This window comes from Dasypus novemcinctus, chromosome 13, assembly GCF_030445035.2.
Source record: "Dasypus novemcinctus isolate mDasNov1 chromosome 13, mDasNov1.1.hap2, whole genome shotgun sequence".
NCBI classification, from domain to species: Eukaryota; Metazoa; Chordata; class Mammalia; order Cingulata; family Dasypodidae; genus Dasypus; species Dasypus novemcinctus.
The window spans coordinates 40,146,269-40,163,279 of NC_080685.1; the positions used below are offsets into that span (position 1 = coordinate 40,146,269).

Consider the following 17,011-nt stretch of genomic DNA (forward strand, 5'->3'; position numbering starts at 1 on the left):
AAGTCAAACCTTTTAGCGCATCAGTTTTTTTTTCATTAGCAAATTGAGAGCTGGGCTAGATGATTTTGAAGGTCTCTACTAGTGCTAATATTCTGTGATCCTAGTCTTTTGGAGTATCTCTGGTCAGCTTATCAAGTCATTACATTTCTATGCCCACTGCTTCTTTCTTCACTTAAAAATGTATCTCTGGGCTGTCCATGTACCAGCTAGGCCCTGGGCCTCAGCAGAGTTGCAGCACCTACTTTCTAGCTCGTTGGGCTCACCCAGGTCAGCTGACAGTAAGTTAAGGATGGACAACCACCACAACAAGGAACTGAATGCGTCTATAGATGTGGGCAGGAGAGTCCTATCCACCACACATGTGGGACTGAAGCCCCCTCTCAGTTGAGAGGTGGAGTGGGCATTGCCATCCCAGGGTTCTCAGGATTGGGGAATAAAACATGGACTAGAGTGGACTTACTTGTATTCTACTATAGAATTATTGTGACTCTAGCAATGGTAGAAATTATATTATTGATGTGGAGACAGTGGCCACTGGAGTTGCCGAAGGCAGGAAGAGGAAAAGGAGGTGTGATGTGGGGGCATTTTCAGGACTTGGAGTTGTCTTCAATGATATTGCAGGAACAGATGCAGGACATTATATATTCTCCCATGACCCACTGAATGGACTGGGAGAGAGTATAAACTACAATGCAAACTATAATCCATGCTGTGTAGCAGTGCTCCAAAATGTATTCATCAAATGCAATGAATGTATCACACTAATGAAAGAAGTTGATGATGTGGAAAAAAGGGGGGGGGGTGTGGGGAGTGCGGCATATGGGAATCTCCTGTATTTTGTAATGTAACATTTTGTGTGATCTATGTATCTTTTAAAAATAAACAAAAAATATAAAATGAAAAAAGAAAAATATTAAAAATTAAAAAAAAAAAAATCTGAATGGCTGTCATCTAATGATACCAGAGGAGGGTATTGAAGATAGTTAAAGGGTCATAATTGGGAGCCTAAATAAAACATTAAAATGGCAACAGGAAATATATTCCCATGTCAATAATGCTTTTTCAGTCTATGAAGTCTATATTCAGTGGATAGTAACCAGCAAAACTTTATTTTCCACTTAGCACTCTGCCAGAGGAAATGTTATTAAACTACCATTTAATATTCCATGAGGAACTTGAGTTAGTTACAAATATGAACATTCAACCTACTGAGGGTTGTTAAACACAGCATGATGCTGCAGAGGGAATGTTGTGGAATCTTTTTTTCCTAATGACCTGTAAAAGCAATACAAATAACTGGAGAAGTGGTCATGGCAGCAGGCAAGGGGACCAGGCTAATATCCAACAGACCTTCTTTTTATAAGGAAGATTTGGTGCCCTTGTCAGAATTGTTTTATCTAAAGCATATTTAATTGAGAGAGATGGTTAAGTTTCCTGACTCTGGGTGAAAATGCTGATACATGGCATTTGAAGTGAAATTTCTGAAAAGAAAGATGAAATTGTTTACAGATGTATATTATTTCCAGTTTCTAACCTAAATCTGATGAAAAGGAGTGGACTGGTTTTAGAACGTCCTAGAAGGAAGCATAATGGTGGTTTTACTCTTACTTCAGTTCAGAATAGTTTGATACTGGGAAGACAATGACTGTGACTGAGAGGATTATAGATTCAGAATGTCAAAGGCAAGAGAGGACCTGAGAGGCTGCTGGTCCAGCCTTCATTTAACAGATGAGGAAACTGCAGCCCGACAATGAGAAGTGAGGTGCTCAGGAACTTAGAGTTGCATAGACATGACCAGGGTTGCAACCCTGTGTCATAAGGCTTACCAACATATCACTGCCACTGTGAAGTTCCTAGAAGGGGAAACCTAAAAGACAACAAACCACCAGCATTCACCAAGGGTGGTGCTCAGAGAAATTAGCAGGTCCGGGTAAGCCAGCACTGTGTCCCCTTGCCACCATGCAGTGACACTCTGTCACTTACATGCCTCTTTCTCTGCCAGGTCCACTGCAACAACATGTTTGCTAAAGGTGTGAAGATCTTTAAGGAGGTACAGTGCTACTTTCGCTCAGAAGCCAATGAGTGGGAACCTAATGCTGTCTCCTTCCCCCTTGTCCTGGATGATGTCAACCCCAGTGCTCGGTTCGTCACTGTGCCCCTCCATCACCGCATGGCCAGTGCCATCAAGTGCCAATACCATTTTGCTGATACGTGGATGATGTTCAGTGAGATCACCTTCCAATCAGGTGGGGAACTCGAGGGCCCTCTGAGGAAGTGGGAGTAGGGTGATAAAGGAGGAAGGCACATGTCCAAATATTCTTATTGGCAGGTGTCTGAGAGTGGGCTTGTGCAGGTGGTTTCTAATTGCTAACAGAGAAAAACCTTTGTATGACTAGTTTTAATTGTGGAGGGGTAAGGGTGAGAATGCAAGTGGAAAGAATGTTTACTTGACTTTTCTCACACATTTGTCTAGAAGAGATGTAACACAAAGGATTAAAAAACAAACAAGAGTACAATGTGTTAAACAAATACCTTATATAAATTCAGGCAGTTAAGAGGTAAAACACCTAATTCCTATTAAAATATTTAAACAAAATTTCCATATATACACAAAAGTAAACAATGAACCCCCCATCTATCACTCAGCTTCAATAGCCATTGTTATTTTACCATATTTGTTTCATGCATTCCTCCTTCTTTGCTGTAGTATTTTAAAGCAAATCTTTAAAACAGTAATGATTTCACTACTAAAAATTTTAGAATACCTCTAAGAAAGAATATCATCTTTATAAGCATAATACCATTATAAAATCCAACATTTATTAATAACTCCTTAAAAAATTACCTAATAGCCGTCCATATACAAATATCTCAGATAGTCTAAAAATGTCTTAGTAGAGTTTGCTTGGTTGAATCAGGATTCAAATAAGGGCTTCTTGATGTATTTTCTTTATTATGTCTCTTTTTTTTAACTCGGTTTTTTTCTTTTTTCTTTTTTGCTCAATGTCTGCTTGTTGTCTGCTCATTGCTTGTTTGTCTTCTTTAGGAGGCACCAGGAACTGAACTCGGGACCTCACATGTGGGAGGCAGGTGCTGAAATGCCTGAGCCACATCCACTCCCCTCCTAGGTCTCTTTTAATCTAAAACAACCCCCTCCTTTTTTTCTAATTCCGTTCTGGTTTGACCAATTGCTTTCTGTGGTATGATTTTACTTGAGCATCTACTCCCTGTCATTCTTATTGACTGGAAGTTTTATCTATCAACACGCTAATTAGATTCAAGTTGAATATTTATTTTTGCCAAGATCTCTTCATAGATAGTGATGTATAGTTTATGTTGAATCTCATCAGGGGTATGTAAAGTTGGATTCTCTCACTTTTAGTGATGCTAAGATAGAATTCTTGGTTCAGGTGGTTATTCTTTTTTGGGAAAGTTCTTCATGAAACTTAAAAAATTTTTTTATTGTGGAAAATATAAAACTCAAAATTTCCCATTTTAACCATTTTCAAATATACAATTCATTGGTATTAATTACATTCATAATGTTTTGCTACTATCACCACCATCCATTACCAAAATTATTTTCATTACCCCAAATAGAAATTCTTCATCCATTAAGCAATAAATCCCTATTCCTCCCTACCCTACTCTCAGCTGTTGGCATCTGCAATTTACTTTCTGTGAATCTGACACAACTGACGTAGTCCAGTCAAAGGGTGTTATACACACGAGAATGGATTAGTTTAAGAACATAATCTTTATCTTTTGGGGATTCATAAAAGAACTTCAAACTGTCACAACCCCTCTAGTGTATTTTTATTTCCATTATCGTGCTTTCAATTTTCCAAATTTCTGTTTGGTTTCTTTCAAAAAGCTTTAATTCTTCTTTTTGTTCATGCATCATTTTCCTGACTTCCTTTAGTTCTGTGTCCATGTTTTCCTTTAGTTCATTGAACTTATTTAGAAGAGTTGACTTACCATCTTTGATTAATTTTTTCCAATGTCTGGGCATCAATAGGGATAGTTTCTGTTGTTTTATTTTATTTTATTTTTATTTTTTAAAATTTATTTCTCTCCCCACTCCCCTCCCCTGGTTGTCTGCTCTCTGTGTCCACTCACTGTGTGTTCTTCTGTGACCACGTCTATCCTTATCAGTGGCACCAGGAATCTGTGTTTCTTTTTGTTGTGTCATCTTGTTGTATCAGCTGTCCGTGTGTGCGGTGCCATTCTTGGGCAGGCTGCACTTTTTTTCATGCTGGGCAGCTCTCCTTATGGGGTATAGTCCTTGTGCATGGGGCTCCCTTATGTGGGGGATACCCCTGCGTGGCAGGGCACTCCTTGCGCACATCAGCACTGTGCATGGGCCAGCTCCACACAGGTCAAGGAGGCCCGGGGTTTGAACTGCGAACCTCCCATGTGGTAGGCTGACACCCTATCTATTGGGCCAAGTCCTCTCCCTGTTGTTTTATTTTGTTCCTTTGAACGGGCATATCTCCCTGCTTCTTTGTATGTACCATGACTTCTTTGTGTGTCTTGTGAATTCTGGACATTTGAATACTTTGATGTGTTAACTTTGGAAGTCAGATATCCCCAGAGTTTTAATATAGATTGGCTCTATGTTGAGGTTTTTTTTTTTTTGCTTAATGCAGTTTATACTGAACTTATAGATCAGCCTACAGAGAACAGCTGAGTTCTTCTAAGGTCTTTCTGAGCATGTGTCTTGCCCTGAGCATGAGCAGTAGCTTTCAGAAATACCCCAGTATGTGTGTGAATGTTTCTTCTCAATAAAAGGAGTTTCTTTCCCCAGCTTCTCCTCCTGGGAGAAGCTCTGTCTCAGTTTTAGTCTTTTGCCCCAGCAGCTGAAGCCCGCTGGTTCTGCTCCCTGTTTCTCTGCCTCAGGTAGATTCCCAGAACTGTGTTAAACAATTGGTGTTAGATTCAGTAAGTGTCAAAGTATGAAAAAGAAAGCCTAAATATGGTAGTGACATGTTTACTTGTCCTGGCCCCATCCCCTTCCTCGGTTCAGTGTGGCAGTCTATGGGAAAAATGCTATTATGGCAGCCTGCATGCATTTCCAGTGTGGGTCCCTGGTGCCTGGTCACGGCACACAAAAACAAGTAAATTAGGTTGTTTATACATCAGCTCCACCCCACTTATTGGGAAACTGATGCAGATATGATTATTTTTTTCCTTTAATTATCAATTTTCAGAGTAATGAATTAATAACACCCTAGCAACCTTCAATGGTATCTAATGAGTTTTATTTTGTTTCTTACCCTTGTTTTGTTTTTTAGTATCATTATTCACTTGTTGCTTTTATACATTCAATGTGTTTAATCAATTGTAATTTTTATTCTTTTTGATGCCAAACTTGTTCTATATTTGACTAGAGAGTACCCCTTAAAGCTGACTCAGTGTCCTTAGATCCAACCCTGTAAGCCTTTGACAACTTTCTTGTTTTCTGAAAGAGCGAGATGTCCCAAGCTCATTTTGAATATTTCTTGCCCCAGACCTGGAATCAGTCATTTCTTTTAGAATTCTGGTTCCTTTCAGTGGGGGAATGGTATTAGACACCACAAACTGGGCAATACAGGTGTTCCTTGCTACTGGCTTGTCATTTTGTTCTTGGACTTTTCAGTAGTGAAGCTAAGAAACATTTTTAAAAAGAAAGAAAAATCATGAGTGCACATTCTACTTCTAGTTCAAATGAAAGATTATGAACTTTTTACTTATATTAGATTTCATACCTGGATCTCTAATTTATGCTAAATATAGTATTTCAAAACAATGACAGTATTTGCTTTATCCTACTATTTAAAAAACACTGAGGATATATAATCAAAACACTGTTTGTGTGATTCATTGGAATAACAGTGGAATAATTCTTTTCTCAGTGTAGTTTTGTCACCAAAATGATAAATTCATTTTATTCTGTCTTCAAATTTTAAGGATTCATTTTAAATTCTAAGGCAATACTCTTGATTGAACAACAATAGCAAATAGTGATTGAGTTTTTTGGATGCTAGGCAGTGTGCCAAATGTTCAAAAGCTAAAAAGCACTTAGGGCATTCTCCTTGCCATCCAAATTTAGCTGGGGACACAGGACTACACAGTGATTTTCCAAAAAATGTTCAAAGTGGTATCAACAGTAAGTAGTGAGGAGAGGGGACACTAGAGACTATGCTTGTCCTGGATAAGGTGACAAGAGTGAGTCTTGTACTGAACCTGGAAGAAAAATACAAGCTTAAAGGTAGGAGGTTGTATAGGTTGTGAGGTAGGAGAGGCTAATTTAAAGGTAAACCAGAAGACCCTGCCATTTCTTGATTTGATTTTTAAAAGAAGAAAATTTTAAGATGGTTTGCTAATTAAAATATACTAATAAGGGAATAGAACATATGTTTAGAAAAATAGGCTTGATGCCTAAATGCCTTCTTGTGCTAAAGATTTGATCTAAAAGAAAATGGACAGATTATTTTACATGAAGTATCTTTTAAGAGTGGCCATCAGGTGCTCAGAAGCAGTACCATTTAAATTGTTAAGTTTTAACCAGCAGATAATAAATTCCCATTCATCCTCAGGAATTCTCTTAACAGAATAATTGGTTCGCTTATATTATAACAGTTAATTACAGCTGCGGGCCTCAATTTTTGACTCCTGGGGTCTCTTGAGTGTCAAATCCAATGTCATAAAATTTTGAGTCTCACTGGAGCCTGAAGACCCAACTCAAAAAATGACATGTAGCTGCTGTTACTTCCCCATTCATATAATAATGCTAAGAAGAAGAAAAAATTAGGATTTTTGCAAGGAACGTTTTTCAGAAAAAAATTTAAGTGTTTGACCCTGTTGCTTAGAAAAATCATAGAGAAAAATTAGTTGCCAACCTCATTCTGACAAATACATTTTTGAGGCCCAGTCTCAGACACTGCAATATAACTATCAAAGGTACTCCAATGTCAATCATCTTTAAGGATAAAGGTTTAACATACGAATTAAAGGACTCGGGCAGTGAGGCATCATGGAAAACCCTTTTATAAAACAATTTAATTTCCATGAAGGAAAGAGCATCCTAGCACTATGTTTGTCCCAAGCTCACTGACTCACTGTATTTTCTCTACATTTTGCTGAATTAGCAATTCAATTCCTATGCATGCTTTCTGTATGCTAATGCCTGGTTGCAGTTGTGAGTCCACTGTTCTGAAATTCCTTGTATTTTGACACACAGTATATAATATTTGAAATAAAAATTATATAAAAGAAAATCTTCCCTTACAGTAGAGATGAGTGGCAATATTTTTTATTTAACATATTATTTGATTTTATTTCTTTTTAAAAAAGCTGTTTGTTGCCCACTAAAATTTTTTTAATATTTATTTTTGATTTCTCTCCCCTTCCCTGCCAACCCCCCCCCCCCCCCACCCCAGTTGTCTGCTCTCTCTGTCCATTCCCTGTGTGCTCTTCTGTGTCCACTTGTATTTTTGTCAGCAGCACCGGGAATCTGTGTCTCTTTTTGTTGCATCATCTTGCTGCGTCAGCTCTCCGTGTGTGCGATGCCACTCCTGGGCAGGCTGCACTTTTTTCGCACTGGGAAGCTCTCCTTATGGGGTGCATTCCTTGCACATGGGGCTTTCTTATGCAGGGGACACCCCTGTGTAGCACGGCACTCCTTGCACACAACAGTGCTGCGTGTGGGCTAGCTCATCACATGGGCAGGAGGCCCTGGATTTGAACCCTGGACCTCCCATGTGGCTCCGTTGAGCCAGTGTGACTCCATTGAGCCAAATCTGCTTCCCTGTAACCCACTAAATTGATTTCACAATGTACTAGGTCACAATATGCAGTCAGAAAAAAAGCACTATCTGCCTAACTTATCCTAGCTCTAACTCACCCTTGTTTTGCAATAGATGCCGCAATGTACAACAACTCTGGAGCCCTGCCCACCTCTCCTGTGGCACCCACAACCTATGGTATGTGTGATTCCTGGTAATAAAAATAAGTTGAAGGGACCTCCTGGAAGATAAAGAAGGGTGGAGATTTGCATAGTCCTAACTGTATAGGAAGCTTGCAAGCCGGCAGGTTTGAATAAAGAATAGCACTGGAAATACTGGACAGTTCATTTGCAAAGTGAAGGGCCCAAACTCACTGTCTTCACGGTAGGTTATTGTGATTCTTTAGCTGAGGCAAGTACCTGGAGTGGTTCCAGCTATTCCATGAAAGTTCGGGAAGTTTGGGCAGAAACAAGGATAGGGGCATTTCTAGGTGAAACTAATAGTGCGGATGTCAATGAATGGTGAGGATCTCTTTCTACTCTACATTCTAAGTAAGATAGCTCAGTTATTCTGGAATAATACCTTTAAGAACACATTCACAATTCTCTATGAAACAAAATGCTGGCTTCTAATTGGATGCAAATAAGAGTATATTCCTTGCCTTAGACAGTCACTGGCCCTATCAGCCAGTAATCTGGGAAACACATATGAGAGAACATCTCCAAAGAGGACTGTAAGCTACTTTGCATGTCTCAAAGAATGCAGAGTGAAACTGGCTCCTCAATTCTTTGCTACTAGGGGCCTGAAGACCCAGGATGTGGTAAAGAGGGACAAAATTTGGGAAAATAGAAAAACTCTCCATTATCCTATCTGAGATATGGTGGTGGTGGTGGTTGGGGTCCTGGCCCATGGAAGAGGAATACGGGATATAGGAGCAAAGTAATAAAAGATTAGCAAGACCAAGAATAAGCAGAAATACTAAGGTTGCATCTGGAATTATCCTAAAGGAACAGGTTCTATCTCTGTGTCCCTAGTCCAGTCCCTCATGCTGTCTCTTGTCCCATGAAATGATCATGCTCTCCTGTATTTCTCCTCCTGACCACAGATCCAATGCTTAAAGTTGATGACAGCAACACTCGGATCCTGATTGGCTGCTTGGTGGCCATCATCTTCATCCTTCTGGCCATCATTGTCATTATCCTCTGGAGGCAGTTCTGGCAGAAAATGCTGGAGAAGGTAAGGCAGTATAGGATGGGAAGTTGCTCCTCCCTTTCCTAAACTGCTATAGGTCCAGGACTACATGGTAGATTATAAGAATTTATAAAGGATTAACAGAGTTAACCAGGGCTACCAAGAATCATAGGACTGGAGAAGCTTGTTGCTGAAAGGAGCCATAAAAGGATAATCTAAATCATTTTCTCCTTTTTGGAGAAGAGATTTGGGACCTCTTTAGCAAACTCAGAAAACTTCCTAATACACTGAATCTCAATTCAGGATTCTCCCTTGAAGATTCTGATTCACAAGATTTGAGGGGTTGGTGCAGGCATCCACATTTAATAAAAACTAACACATGATTTTGGTGCTCAGTCAAGGTTGAGAATCACTGTCCTATACCTAGGCCAAAATTTCTGTGAATTTCTTTTTCCTTCTTTATTATCTTGCTGGTTTTTGGTGTGTGTGCATGGTGTAGAAAAATGCACAGCCTCATTAATACCCAAACCAAGTTTCTCACAATTCTCTTCCTATGTCTTTGTTTACTTGGAGTCTGATTATGTCGCCCTTCTCAGACTCTTCATTTCTCAGCCAACTGATTTGAATGCTGTTTATCATTTTTGTCTAGCACTTTGCAGTCTACAGAGATTTTATTCACTTATTTTATTTAAACCTCATTGGGTAATAAGGAAGTGGGCATAACAGTTGTGTATTAACTGTTGAGAAAACATAATGTACTCAAGGTCACATGACTAGTATTTTTTTCTTCCATGCACTCTCCTATTTTCCAATCTTGAAATATAATGACTTTTTTCTTCCAAAATGTATCCATTCCACCAAAGGTGGAATTCCATGACTTTCCTAGAACTTTTCTTGGTTTCCTGGGCCAGATATCAACTCCCTGGATACTTGCTAAATGTCTAATTTTCCTGGGGTCTTCTGATGATTAAGTGATTGTACCTTTGATCATGGATGCCTTCCCTGGTCAATGAAGACTGTGAGAGATTATGGGAACTCTGGGCCCTGAGGCTTTGAACTGCCTGCTGAGGAATAAGAAGGAGGGTATAACATGACTGTTCTCTTTGTTTTGGGATGGGCTATCAGGGAAGACCAAAGCCTGTGTGTTTACTCTCTAGGTGGAGAAAGAGCACCATGAGAATGGGTTCAAATCTCCTGAACTCTCTGGATGCTGGGCAGGAGGGAAGGGGCTCAAGTCAAAGAAGAGAAGAGAATGGCCCAGACAAGTAGCCTGCAGTTCCTTCTGACTTAGTCCACAGTCACATTCCTGAGATGGTTAAGGTTTATTTCAATGTTTTTAGTCAGGAATATTTCACAGAAAAGAAGGCCTTCTTGTTTTCCACAAGCACCTCTATCATCAGTCTGAAAACATTTTTCCTAAGTTAAAGTTTTCAATGCACCAATAGTGACTAAAGTCTGAAAAACAGAATCCATAGAGATTTCACCCATTGACCTGAATGCATTTCAAGGTATCAATGAGATGGCATTGAAATCTTTCTCTTTTAGAATGATGGACACTCTGGGTTGTCTAAATAAAGAGTTTCATGGTTCAGGGTAACAAAGAGTGTAGGGGAGGGATCTGAAGGACTAAAGTTTCATTGAACAGTTTATGTCCTTATTGAGTTCTATGTTATAAGTTCATTTTAGTTGAGGGAGTATGGTCTGTATTCTCTATGGGATAGTTTTCTCTTTAGTTGAGCTGGAATTTACCACCCTTCTCTGGATCTATCTTCTGAGGCTCTTTGGAATATATTTATGATCTGGGAGAGGAATATTGGATTAAAGAATCTCTAGGTAAAGGAATGGCACAAATTTTGCCTTTGAATATTTAATTTGATCTTCCAGAAATCCTTTCTACTCCTGTACATCCTAAGTAAGGTAGCTCAGGTAGTCTGGAATAACATCCTTAAGCACACATTCCAAGAATTATTATTTCACATAGCATTATTTGTGGGATAGTCTTGATTGTATCTTCAGCATTCCTTCTTTGAGAGAGTCAACCCACATTTATTGAGTACCTAGTATGTGCTGAGCTCCATGCTCAGAATTGGGGATATTCCTGCAACCAAGGACTTTTCAGTATAGTGGGTGAAGCAAACAACTAGATTTCTCCTTTGAGCACCCGAAAGTGTTTTGTAGGAATGGAGCATTTTACATGTTTAAATTCAAATATTCACATATGTTCACATGCTGACATTGTCCTTTTGAGGGAACAGGTGGGTCACATCAGATAGGATACCAAAATTAGTTGTTTTATTCGTCTTATTCCTGTATTAGATTAGTCTTGGGATCCCTAGACACCTAGGACTATTCTTTCTCATTTTGTAACTATCTAATTTTTGGTTACTAATAATAGAAGGGGGGGTTGCTGTACTAACTTAGGATAATTACTTGTTTATAATGTTGCTTTTGTTGAGTTAATGAACATTTTAATTCTTATTAAAAAAATCAAAGCAGTTAAAGGGAAATTCAGCAAAAGTCATTATTTAATAGAACATAGGAAACTTTATAAGATTGATAAGATCTTTGATAGGCCACTGAGAGACTCTTAGAGTGTTATAATGTTATAAATAATGCTTATAAGTGCTTCAATGAAAGTTAATGCACTTTTGCAGCACAGACATTTAGAAGATCAAATTCTGCCTTGTAGAAACAAAGAATTGTTCTAAATTTCTACAACATAGGCATTTGTGGAAATAGACTTCATCCCTATGACTTGCAGTGTTTGGGGGGTTTAGCAGTGGTAAAGGAAGAGCTCGGTTTAAGAAAGGGAGGAAGTGACGATCTTCTTTGTGCCAGCATGCCCTTCTTCCATGTCTTCTCTTCCAGGCTTCCCGGAGGATGCTGGATGATGAAATGACAGTCAGCCTTTCCCTGCCAAGCGAGTCCAGCATGTTCAACAACAACCGCTCTTCATCACCAAGTGAGCAGGAGTCCAACTCTACTTATGATCGCATCTTTCCCCTTCGCCCTGATTACCAGGAGCCATCCAGGTTGATACGAAAACTCCCAGAATTTGCTCCAGGGGAGGAGGAGTCAGGTGAGGATAAAAGAGTGGGCAGGGAATTGAAGGAGAAGCCTTGACAGGCCTTATGAAGGTATGGCAATATTGCTCCTATTCAACCAGATCTGATCTTAATCTATGCTAACTTCCCAAGAAGTCGAAATTCTTTCTAGATTTGGTCTGTTGTTGCTCCTAGCTTAATCTGATCTCCTCTCCCCAGCTACTAAACATAGCAGATGTTTGGAGGAACCCACATGTCAGAAAAGGAAGAAAAAAATAAAAGGTGTTATAAGGGTATTAACGCCAGAGAAGCCAAAACGGTCCATTTTACATATGAGGAAAGTAAGAAGATTCAGACAGGGAACTCACCAAACATCATTAGGGGTAATTGCAGGACTAGAATTTCACCTGGAGAAAAACAGATAAATGAAACTAAAGATACTCTGGAGTTCCATATTTGTAGCTGTCTTGATAATTATCTAATTTTTGTTGTTTTCTTTTTGGTAAACATTTTTATTAGAACACAACATTTTATTATGAGAGTAAATATTTCTTGCCTTTTCTCAAAAAAGGCGTTGCTTTGGTAAAAGAGTGCCAGTTGACTCAAATCCCAAATGTTGTTTAAAAAGTGCAACTCTGCAGCCACAACAGAAAGGAATGTAACTCATCATTGAAGAGTGGAGCAGGTTTGCCGAAAGGTCAGCAACCCAATAGTGACCCAAATTGATGGAAGGGGACTACATGGCATTCAGGAGAGAGGAGCTCAGCCTGAGCTGGTTGCAGAAGCAAGCAGGACCAAATATGAGAGCATAGGCTGTCCAAGGAGCTAGGTGGAAAAGGGGTTTTTCAAAGGGAGAAAGGAAACTGACATGTACTTATTCAATTTAAGGTAGCAAACCTTGAAAGAGTACATTCAATTAAGGTGATTTCACAGAGACAGCAAGAATAAAAGATATAAACTATTTGATTTCTTAAGCTGAACTGAAGTAATATACCTATTTTCTGAAGCCTAAAATATCTTCCTACTTCTCCATTTTAAAATTTGTAAAGTCAGAGTGCATCTTAAACCAGACCATATACATTTGATATTAAAGAATTTTAATCTCTAACTAGGTAATTAAAACAATGATAGTATCTTAACATCAAGGAAATATGGTATTAAAATTTAAACCTTGAATACACCCAACCTTATGTAGCATGAAGCTTCCTATAGCTTTGCCCATGAGGTTAGTCAAGGAGGAGGGTAGTGCTCATCTGTTATGAGATAAAGGGTCGACCTATATCCTGAAGGCCATGAGAAAGAGTCCCTAGTGGAAGCAAACCCATTCTCCATATAAGAATGTCATGGAGTGAGACTGTTTTAGGGGCATGTTCTAGCCCTCCTCTCAGATTTTCTTTTTCAAAGAGATCTCCAAAGATGCCCCCTCAGAACTGGACTCATTGCCTTTGTCTTCCCAGGCTGCAGTGGCATCGTGAAGCCAGTCCAGCCAAATGGGCCTGAGGGGGTGCCCCACTATGCAGAGGCTGACATTGTGAACCTCCAAGGAGTGACTGGAGGCAACACCTACTCAGTGCCTGCTGTTACCATGGACCTGCTCTCAGGGAAAGATGTGGCTGTGGAAGAGTTCCCCAGGAAACTCTTAACTTTCAAGGAAAAGCTGGGAGAGGGCCAATTTGGGGAGGTGAGTTGATTTTTTGAGTAGTACCTCCTGTCCTTGGTAGCACAAAGGGAGTGATTGGCTTAAAGTGGCCAGTAGTGCAAAGTGTCCCTTCCACAAAGTGGATTCACAACTGAGTGCCTCCTCTGCTTTTCTGTTCTGTTCTTGCATTGACCTCTGGGGGTCTAGTATTGGGCCAACCTCAACTTTGTCAAAAAGCTGTGGAATTCTTGGGACTTATAACTTCTGTATAGGATGTTTTAAAGTAGAAAAGTTGCTAGACTTTGTATATCCCAAAAAAACATTCAATATTTTCAAACATTTTAATGCTAGGTTACAAAGGGTGGGGACCCACAAGATGTGATCATCCTTTATGAACTATCCAAGTACACTCTGCTGCTTGATCGCCACTTTGATTTTTCTCATTAATGGGAATTACATGCCTCATGGTCAAAAACAACCTCACCCAGCTTTTGTTCCCAGAATCAGCCACTTGGGAATGAATCACCAACTAAGATAAGGAGAAGCACTCTACCCAATTGATGTCAGACTGATGCATGTAACATTTGACTTTTCAATCTTATGTCAGTCACATGAACCTCCTGAGAACTCAAGGCAATGATTTAAGTTGCAATGCAAACTCTTCAACACCGCTATCTAAACTCTGAATATAATACTTGGCTTTGTAAGAATAGTGTTATTGGTTTCCAACACAGGTGGGGTCCTCCACCGTTTTGTAGGTTTGTGTTAGAGGATGTAGAGGGGTCTATGGCATCTGTCTGTGGTGTTATATGTACTCATATGGGCTCCGGATTGAAAAATCAGGCTCATTGCTCTGTGGCTGATACATAGGAGTGACCTACAACACTAACCCCATCCTAAGGGATTACCTTATAGGGGAAATTTCCTTATGTTTTGTATGATCTGATAACTAGACATCCTTGAATCAAAGCTCAAGCATTTACACTGAGTGTAATTTTATATTGTTCTTTGCTACAATTAAATCCCATGTTATAGATGTCTTCATTCATTTATTCAGTCTTCCAATCAAAGTATATATATTTTATAAGGCAGCAACATATCATATTAGCTGGGTACTTTACTTTTGTTTTTATCAATTATTTAATCAAAGATATGTTAGATGTACCTTTTTATCAGGCTTTTGATTATTTTACTTGAGTTGTAAGAACTAGTTTATCTCCAGGAAATGCCCAGCAAGAGTTCTGAGACATCTTCAGGAGAAATGATGATGCTGAGACTAGATGACTTTTGTCTAGGTTCATCTCTGTGAAGTGGAGGGAATGGAAAAATTCAAAGACAAAGATTTTGCACTAGATGTCAGTGCCAACCAGCCTGTCCTGGTGGCTGTGAAAATGCTCCGAGCAGATGCCAACAAGAATGCCAGGTCTGTGGTCTGCATTTTGAATTTTCCTTTATGTATGTCATCTTTTAGGACCAAGAGCATTCCTGGAAACTTCTGTGGAATTTTTTTCTTTTAAGATGGAAGGCTTGGGAGCTTCCTCACTTTTCCAATGTCATGTTTTATATTTCTGATGGAGCTGTCTGTTCAGTCTTTGTTTCACAGCTTTCTTGAATATACGTTGCCCATTCCATTTGCTATATTATATTTACCTTCTGATCCCCTTTGCACAGAATTTCCAAACATTCACAACACTCTAGATATGTATTTCTTCAACCGTTATATATAGCATACCCGAGTGTTATTACCTTCTCCTGACAAACTTTGCATAATCACAGCACATCTTTTTTGCTAATTCTTCCATTCTGCTTTTATAACGTCTATGTTTACTTTTTCATCCTTTTTTTCTCTTTTACTCTTCTTTTCTTCTATGTCCAGTAACCCCCAAAATGAGAAACTACTCTACTTGAAAAAATATCCATGGAACTCAAAGCAAAAGAATCCACATTCCTTTAGCGGTTTCCCAAACTGGCTAATAATCTCTTGGATCCTTTGCTACATAAATTGCAGTTGCCAGTTATACTCCATTGTCTGACAGCCTTTCCCTTACAGTAATTGTGGGTTAATCCTCACCCAGAGAGGCATGCTAATTGAAAACTGGTTTTATGTGTCATAGAACAATCGGCACATCTGGGTAACATATGGGTGTTCTCATTTGCATTGGCTTGATTTGTCCCACTGATAGGCAAAGTGACAGAAAGTTTATTATTCCTAGCTCCCATTTTATCACAAATTCCAGACATAGTGATAGGGTTTCATTAGAGGTCCCGCAGTTGATAAGATATGGAATGAAGAAGAAAGAGAGGAGAAGGTACAGAACTATGGAGACTTTAGAATTTTGACTGTGAGAATCTCTGTTTTAAGGATTTTAGTATGAAAGAAAAGTGACATCCTCTGGGTCCTATAGAGAGATGGAATATTCCTAATATCATTCTTGGTAGATGATTGCACAAAGGGCCAAGGAGAAACAAACCAGGATATGACATAGCCTGTGGTTTTGGTTGGTGAGGCTTGGTGTGCCCCCACCTTTGTCTACTCCCATTTAGCAACGATGAGTGACGTAGACCCTGGGCCCTCCCAAGCCATGGAAACCCCTCGGTTGGGCTTGAAGGGGAAATAAATGAGGGGGAGATGTGTCATCAGGACTGTCATGATTCCAAGGGGTTTATAATGTTTATCCAGTATGGCTCTCAGTCCAGGATATGTAGAAAAATGACAAGAGTCTTATAAGTGATCAGCTCCTATAGTTTGGGGAATGTGGGCTAGCAGCTTCACTAGTCCAAATATTGCTACTGAGAAGATTGTAGCTCACTCTTTGACTCCAGGGTGGCTGTCACCACATACTCAGTTATTAATCTTGGCCAAGTGAGTATTTCCTTTGAAATGATCTGTAGTGCTACCATGACTCCTAAACAACTCTGCTTTTGACAGGCTACCAAATTGTATTAAGAAAAGCTAGCATGAGAAAATATAAGATTATCAGATAAACCAAGAATGTTTTTTCACTTAATAAAATATTTCTTCATTTTATTAGTAGAGAGATCCCATGCCTTTTTAAAAAAAAACAATTACTCATACTGCACTTTAAAAAATTATTTTTTAAAAGATACCTAGATTACATAAAAAGTGTAGGAAATTCCCATATGCCCCACTCCCTAACCCTCACACACTTTTCCCATATTAACAATATCCTTCATTAGTGTGGTACATTTGTTAAAATTAATGAACATATGTTGGAGCATTGCCACTAAGTGTGGATTATAATAGTTTAAACTCTCTCCCACACATTTTTGTAAGTTATGACAAGATCTATAATGGTCTATACCCATCCCTGAAACATCAATCAGGACAATTCCAATGTCCCGAAAATGCC

At 39.1% G+C, this 17,011-nt stretch overlaps 1 protein-coding gene across 5 annotated transcripts in view; it reads left to right on the plus strand.

Moving 5' to 3' along the window:
• Positions 1–17,011, plus strand: part of DDR2 (discoidin domain receptor tyrosine kinase 2) — a 162,348-nt gene that overhangs the window by 133,245 nt on the left and 12,092 nt on the right. For 3 of the 5 annotated variants that reach the window (XM_058310040.2, XM_058310039.2, XM_004449392.5), the window contains 6 exons: positions 2,003–2,246; positions 7,902–7,964; positions 8,872–9,002; positions 11,826–12,036; positions 13,459–13,682; positions 14,936–15,063. In XM_058310040.2, coding sequence (XP_058166023.1) covers positions 2,003–2,246; positions 7,902–7,964; positions 8,872–9,002; positions 11,826–12,036; positions 13,459–13,682; positions 14,936–15,063 — 1,001 coding nt within the window. The remainder of the gene's footprint in view (positions 1–2,002; positions 2,247–7,901; positions 7,965–8,871; positions 9,003–11,825; positions 12,037–13,458; positions 13,683–14,935; positions 15,064–17,011) is intronic. The other 2 variants (XM_058310043.2, XM_058310042.2) reach the window with 1 other exon arrangement.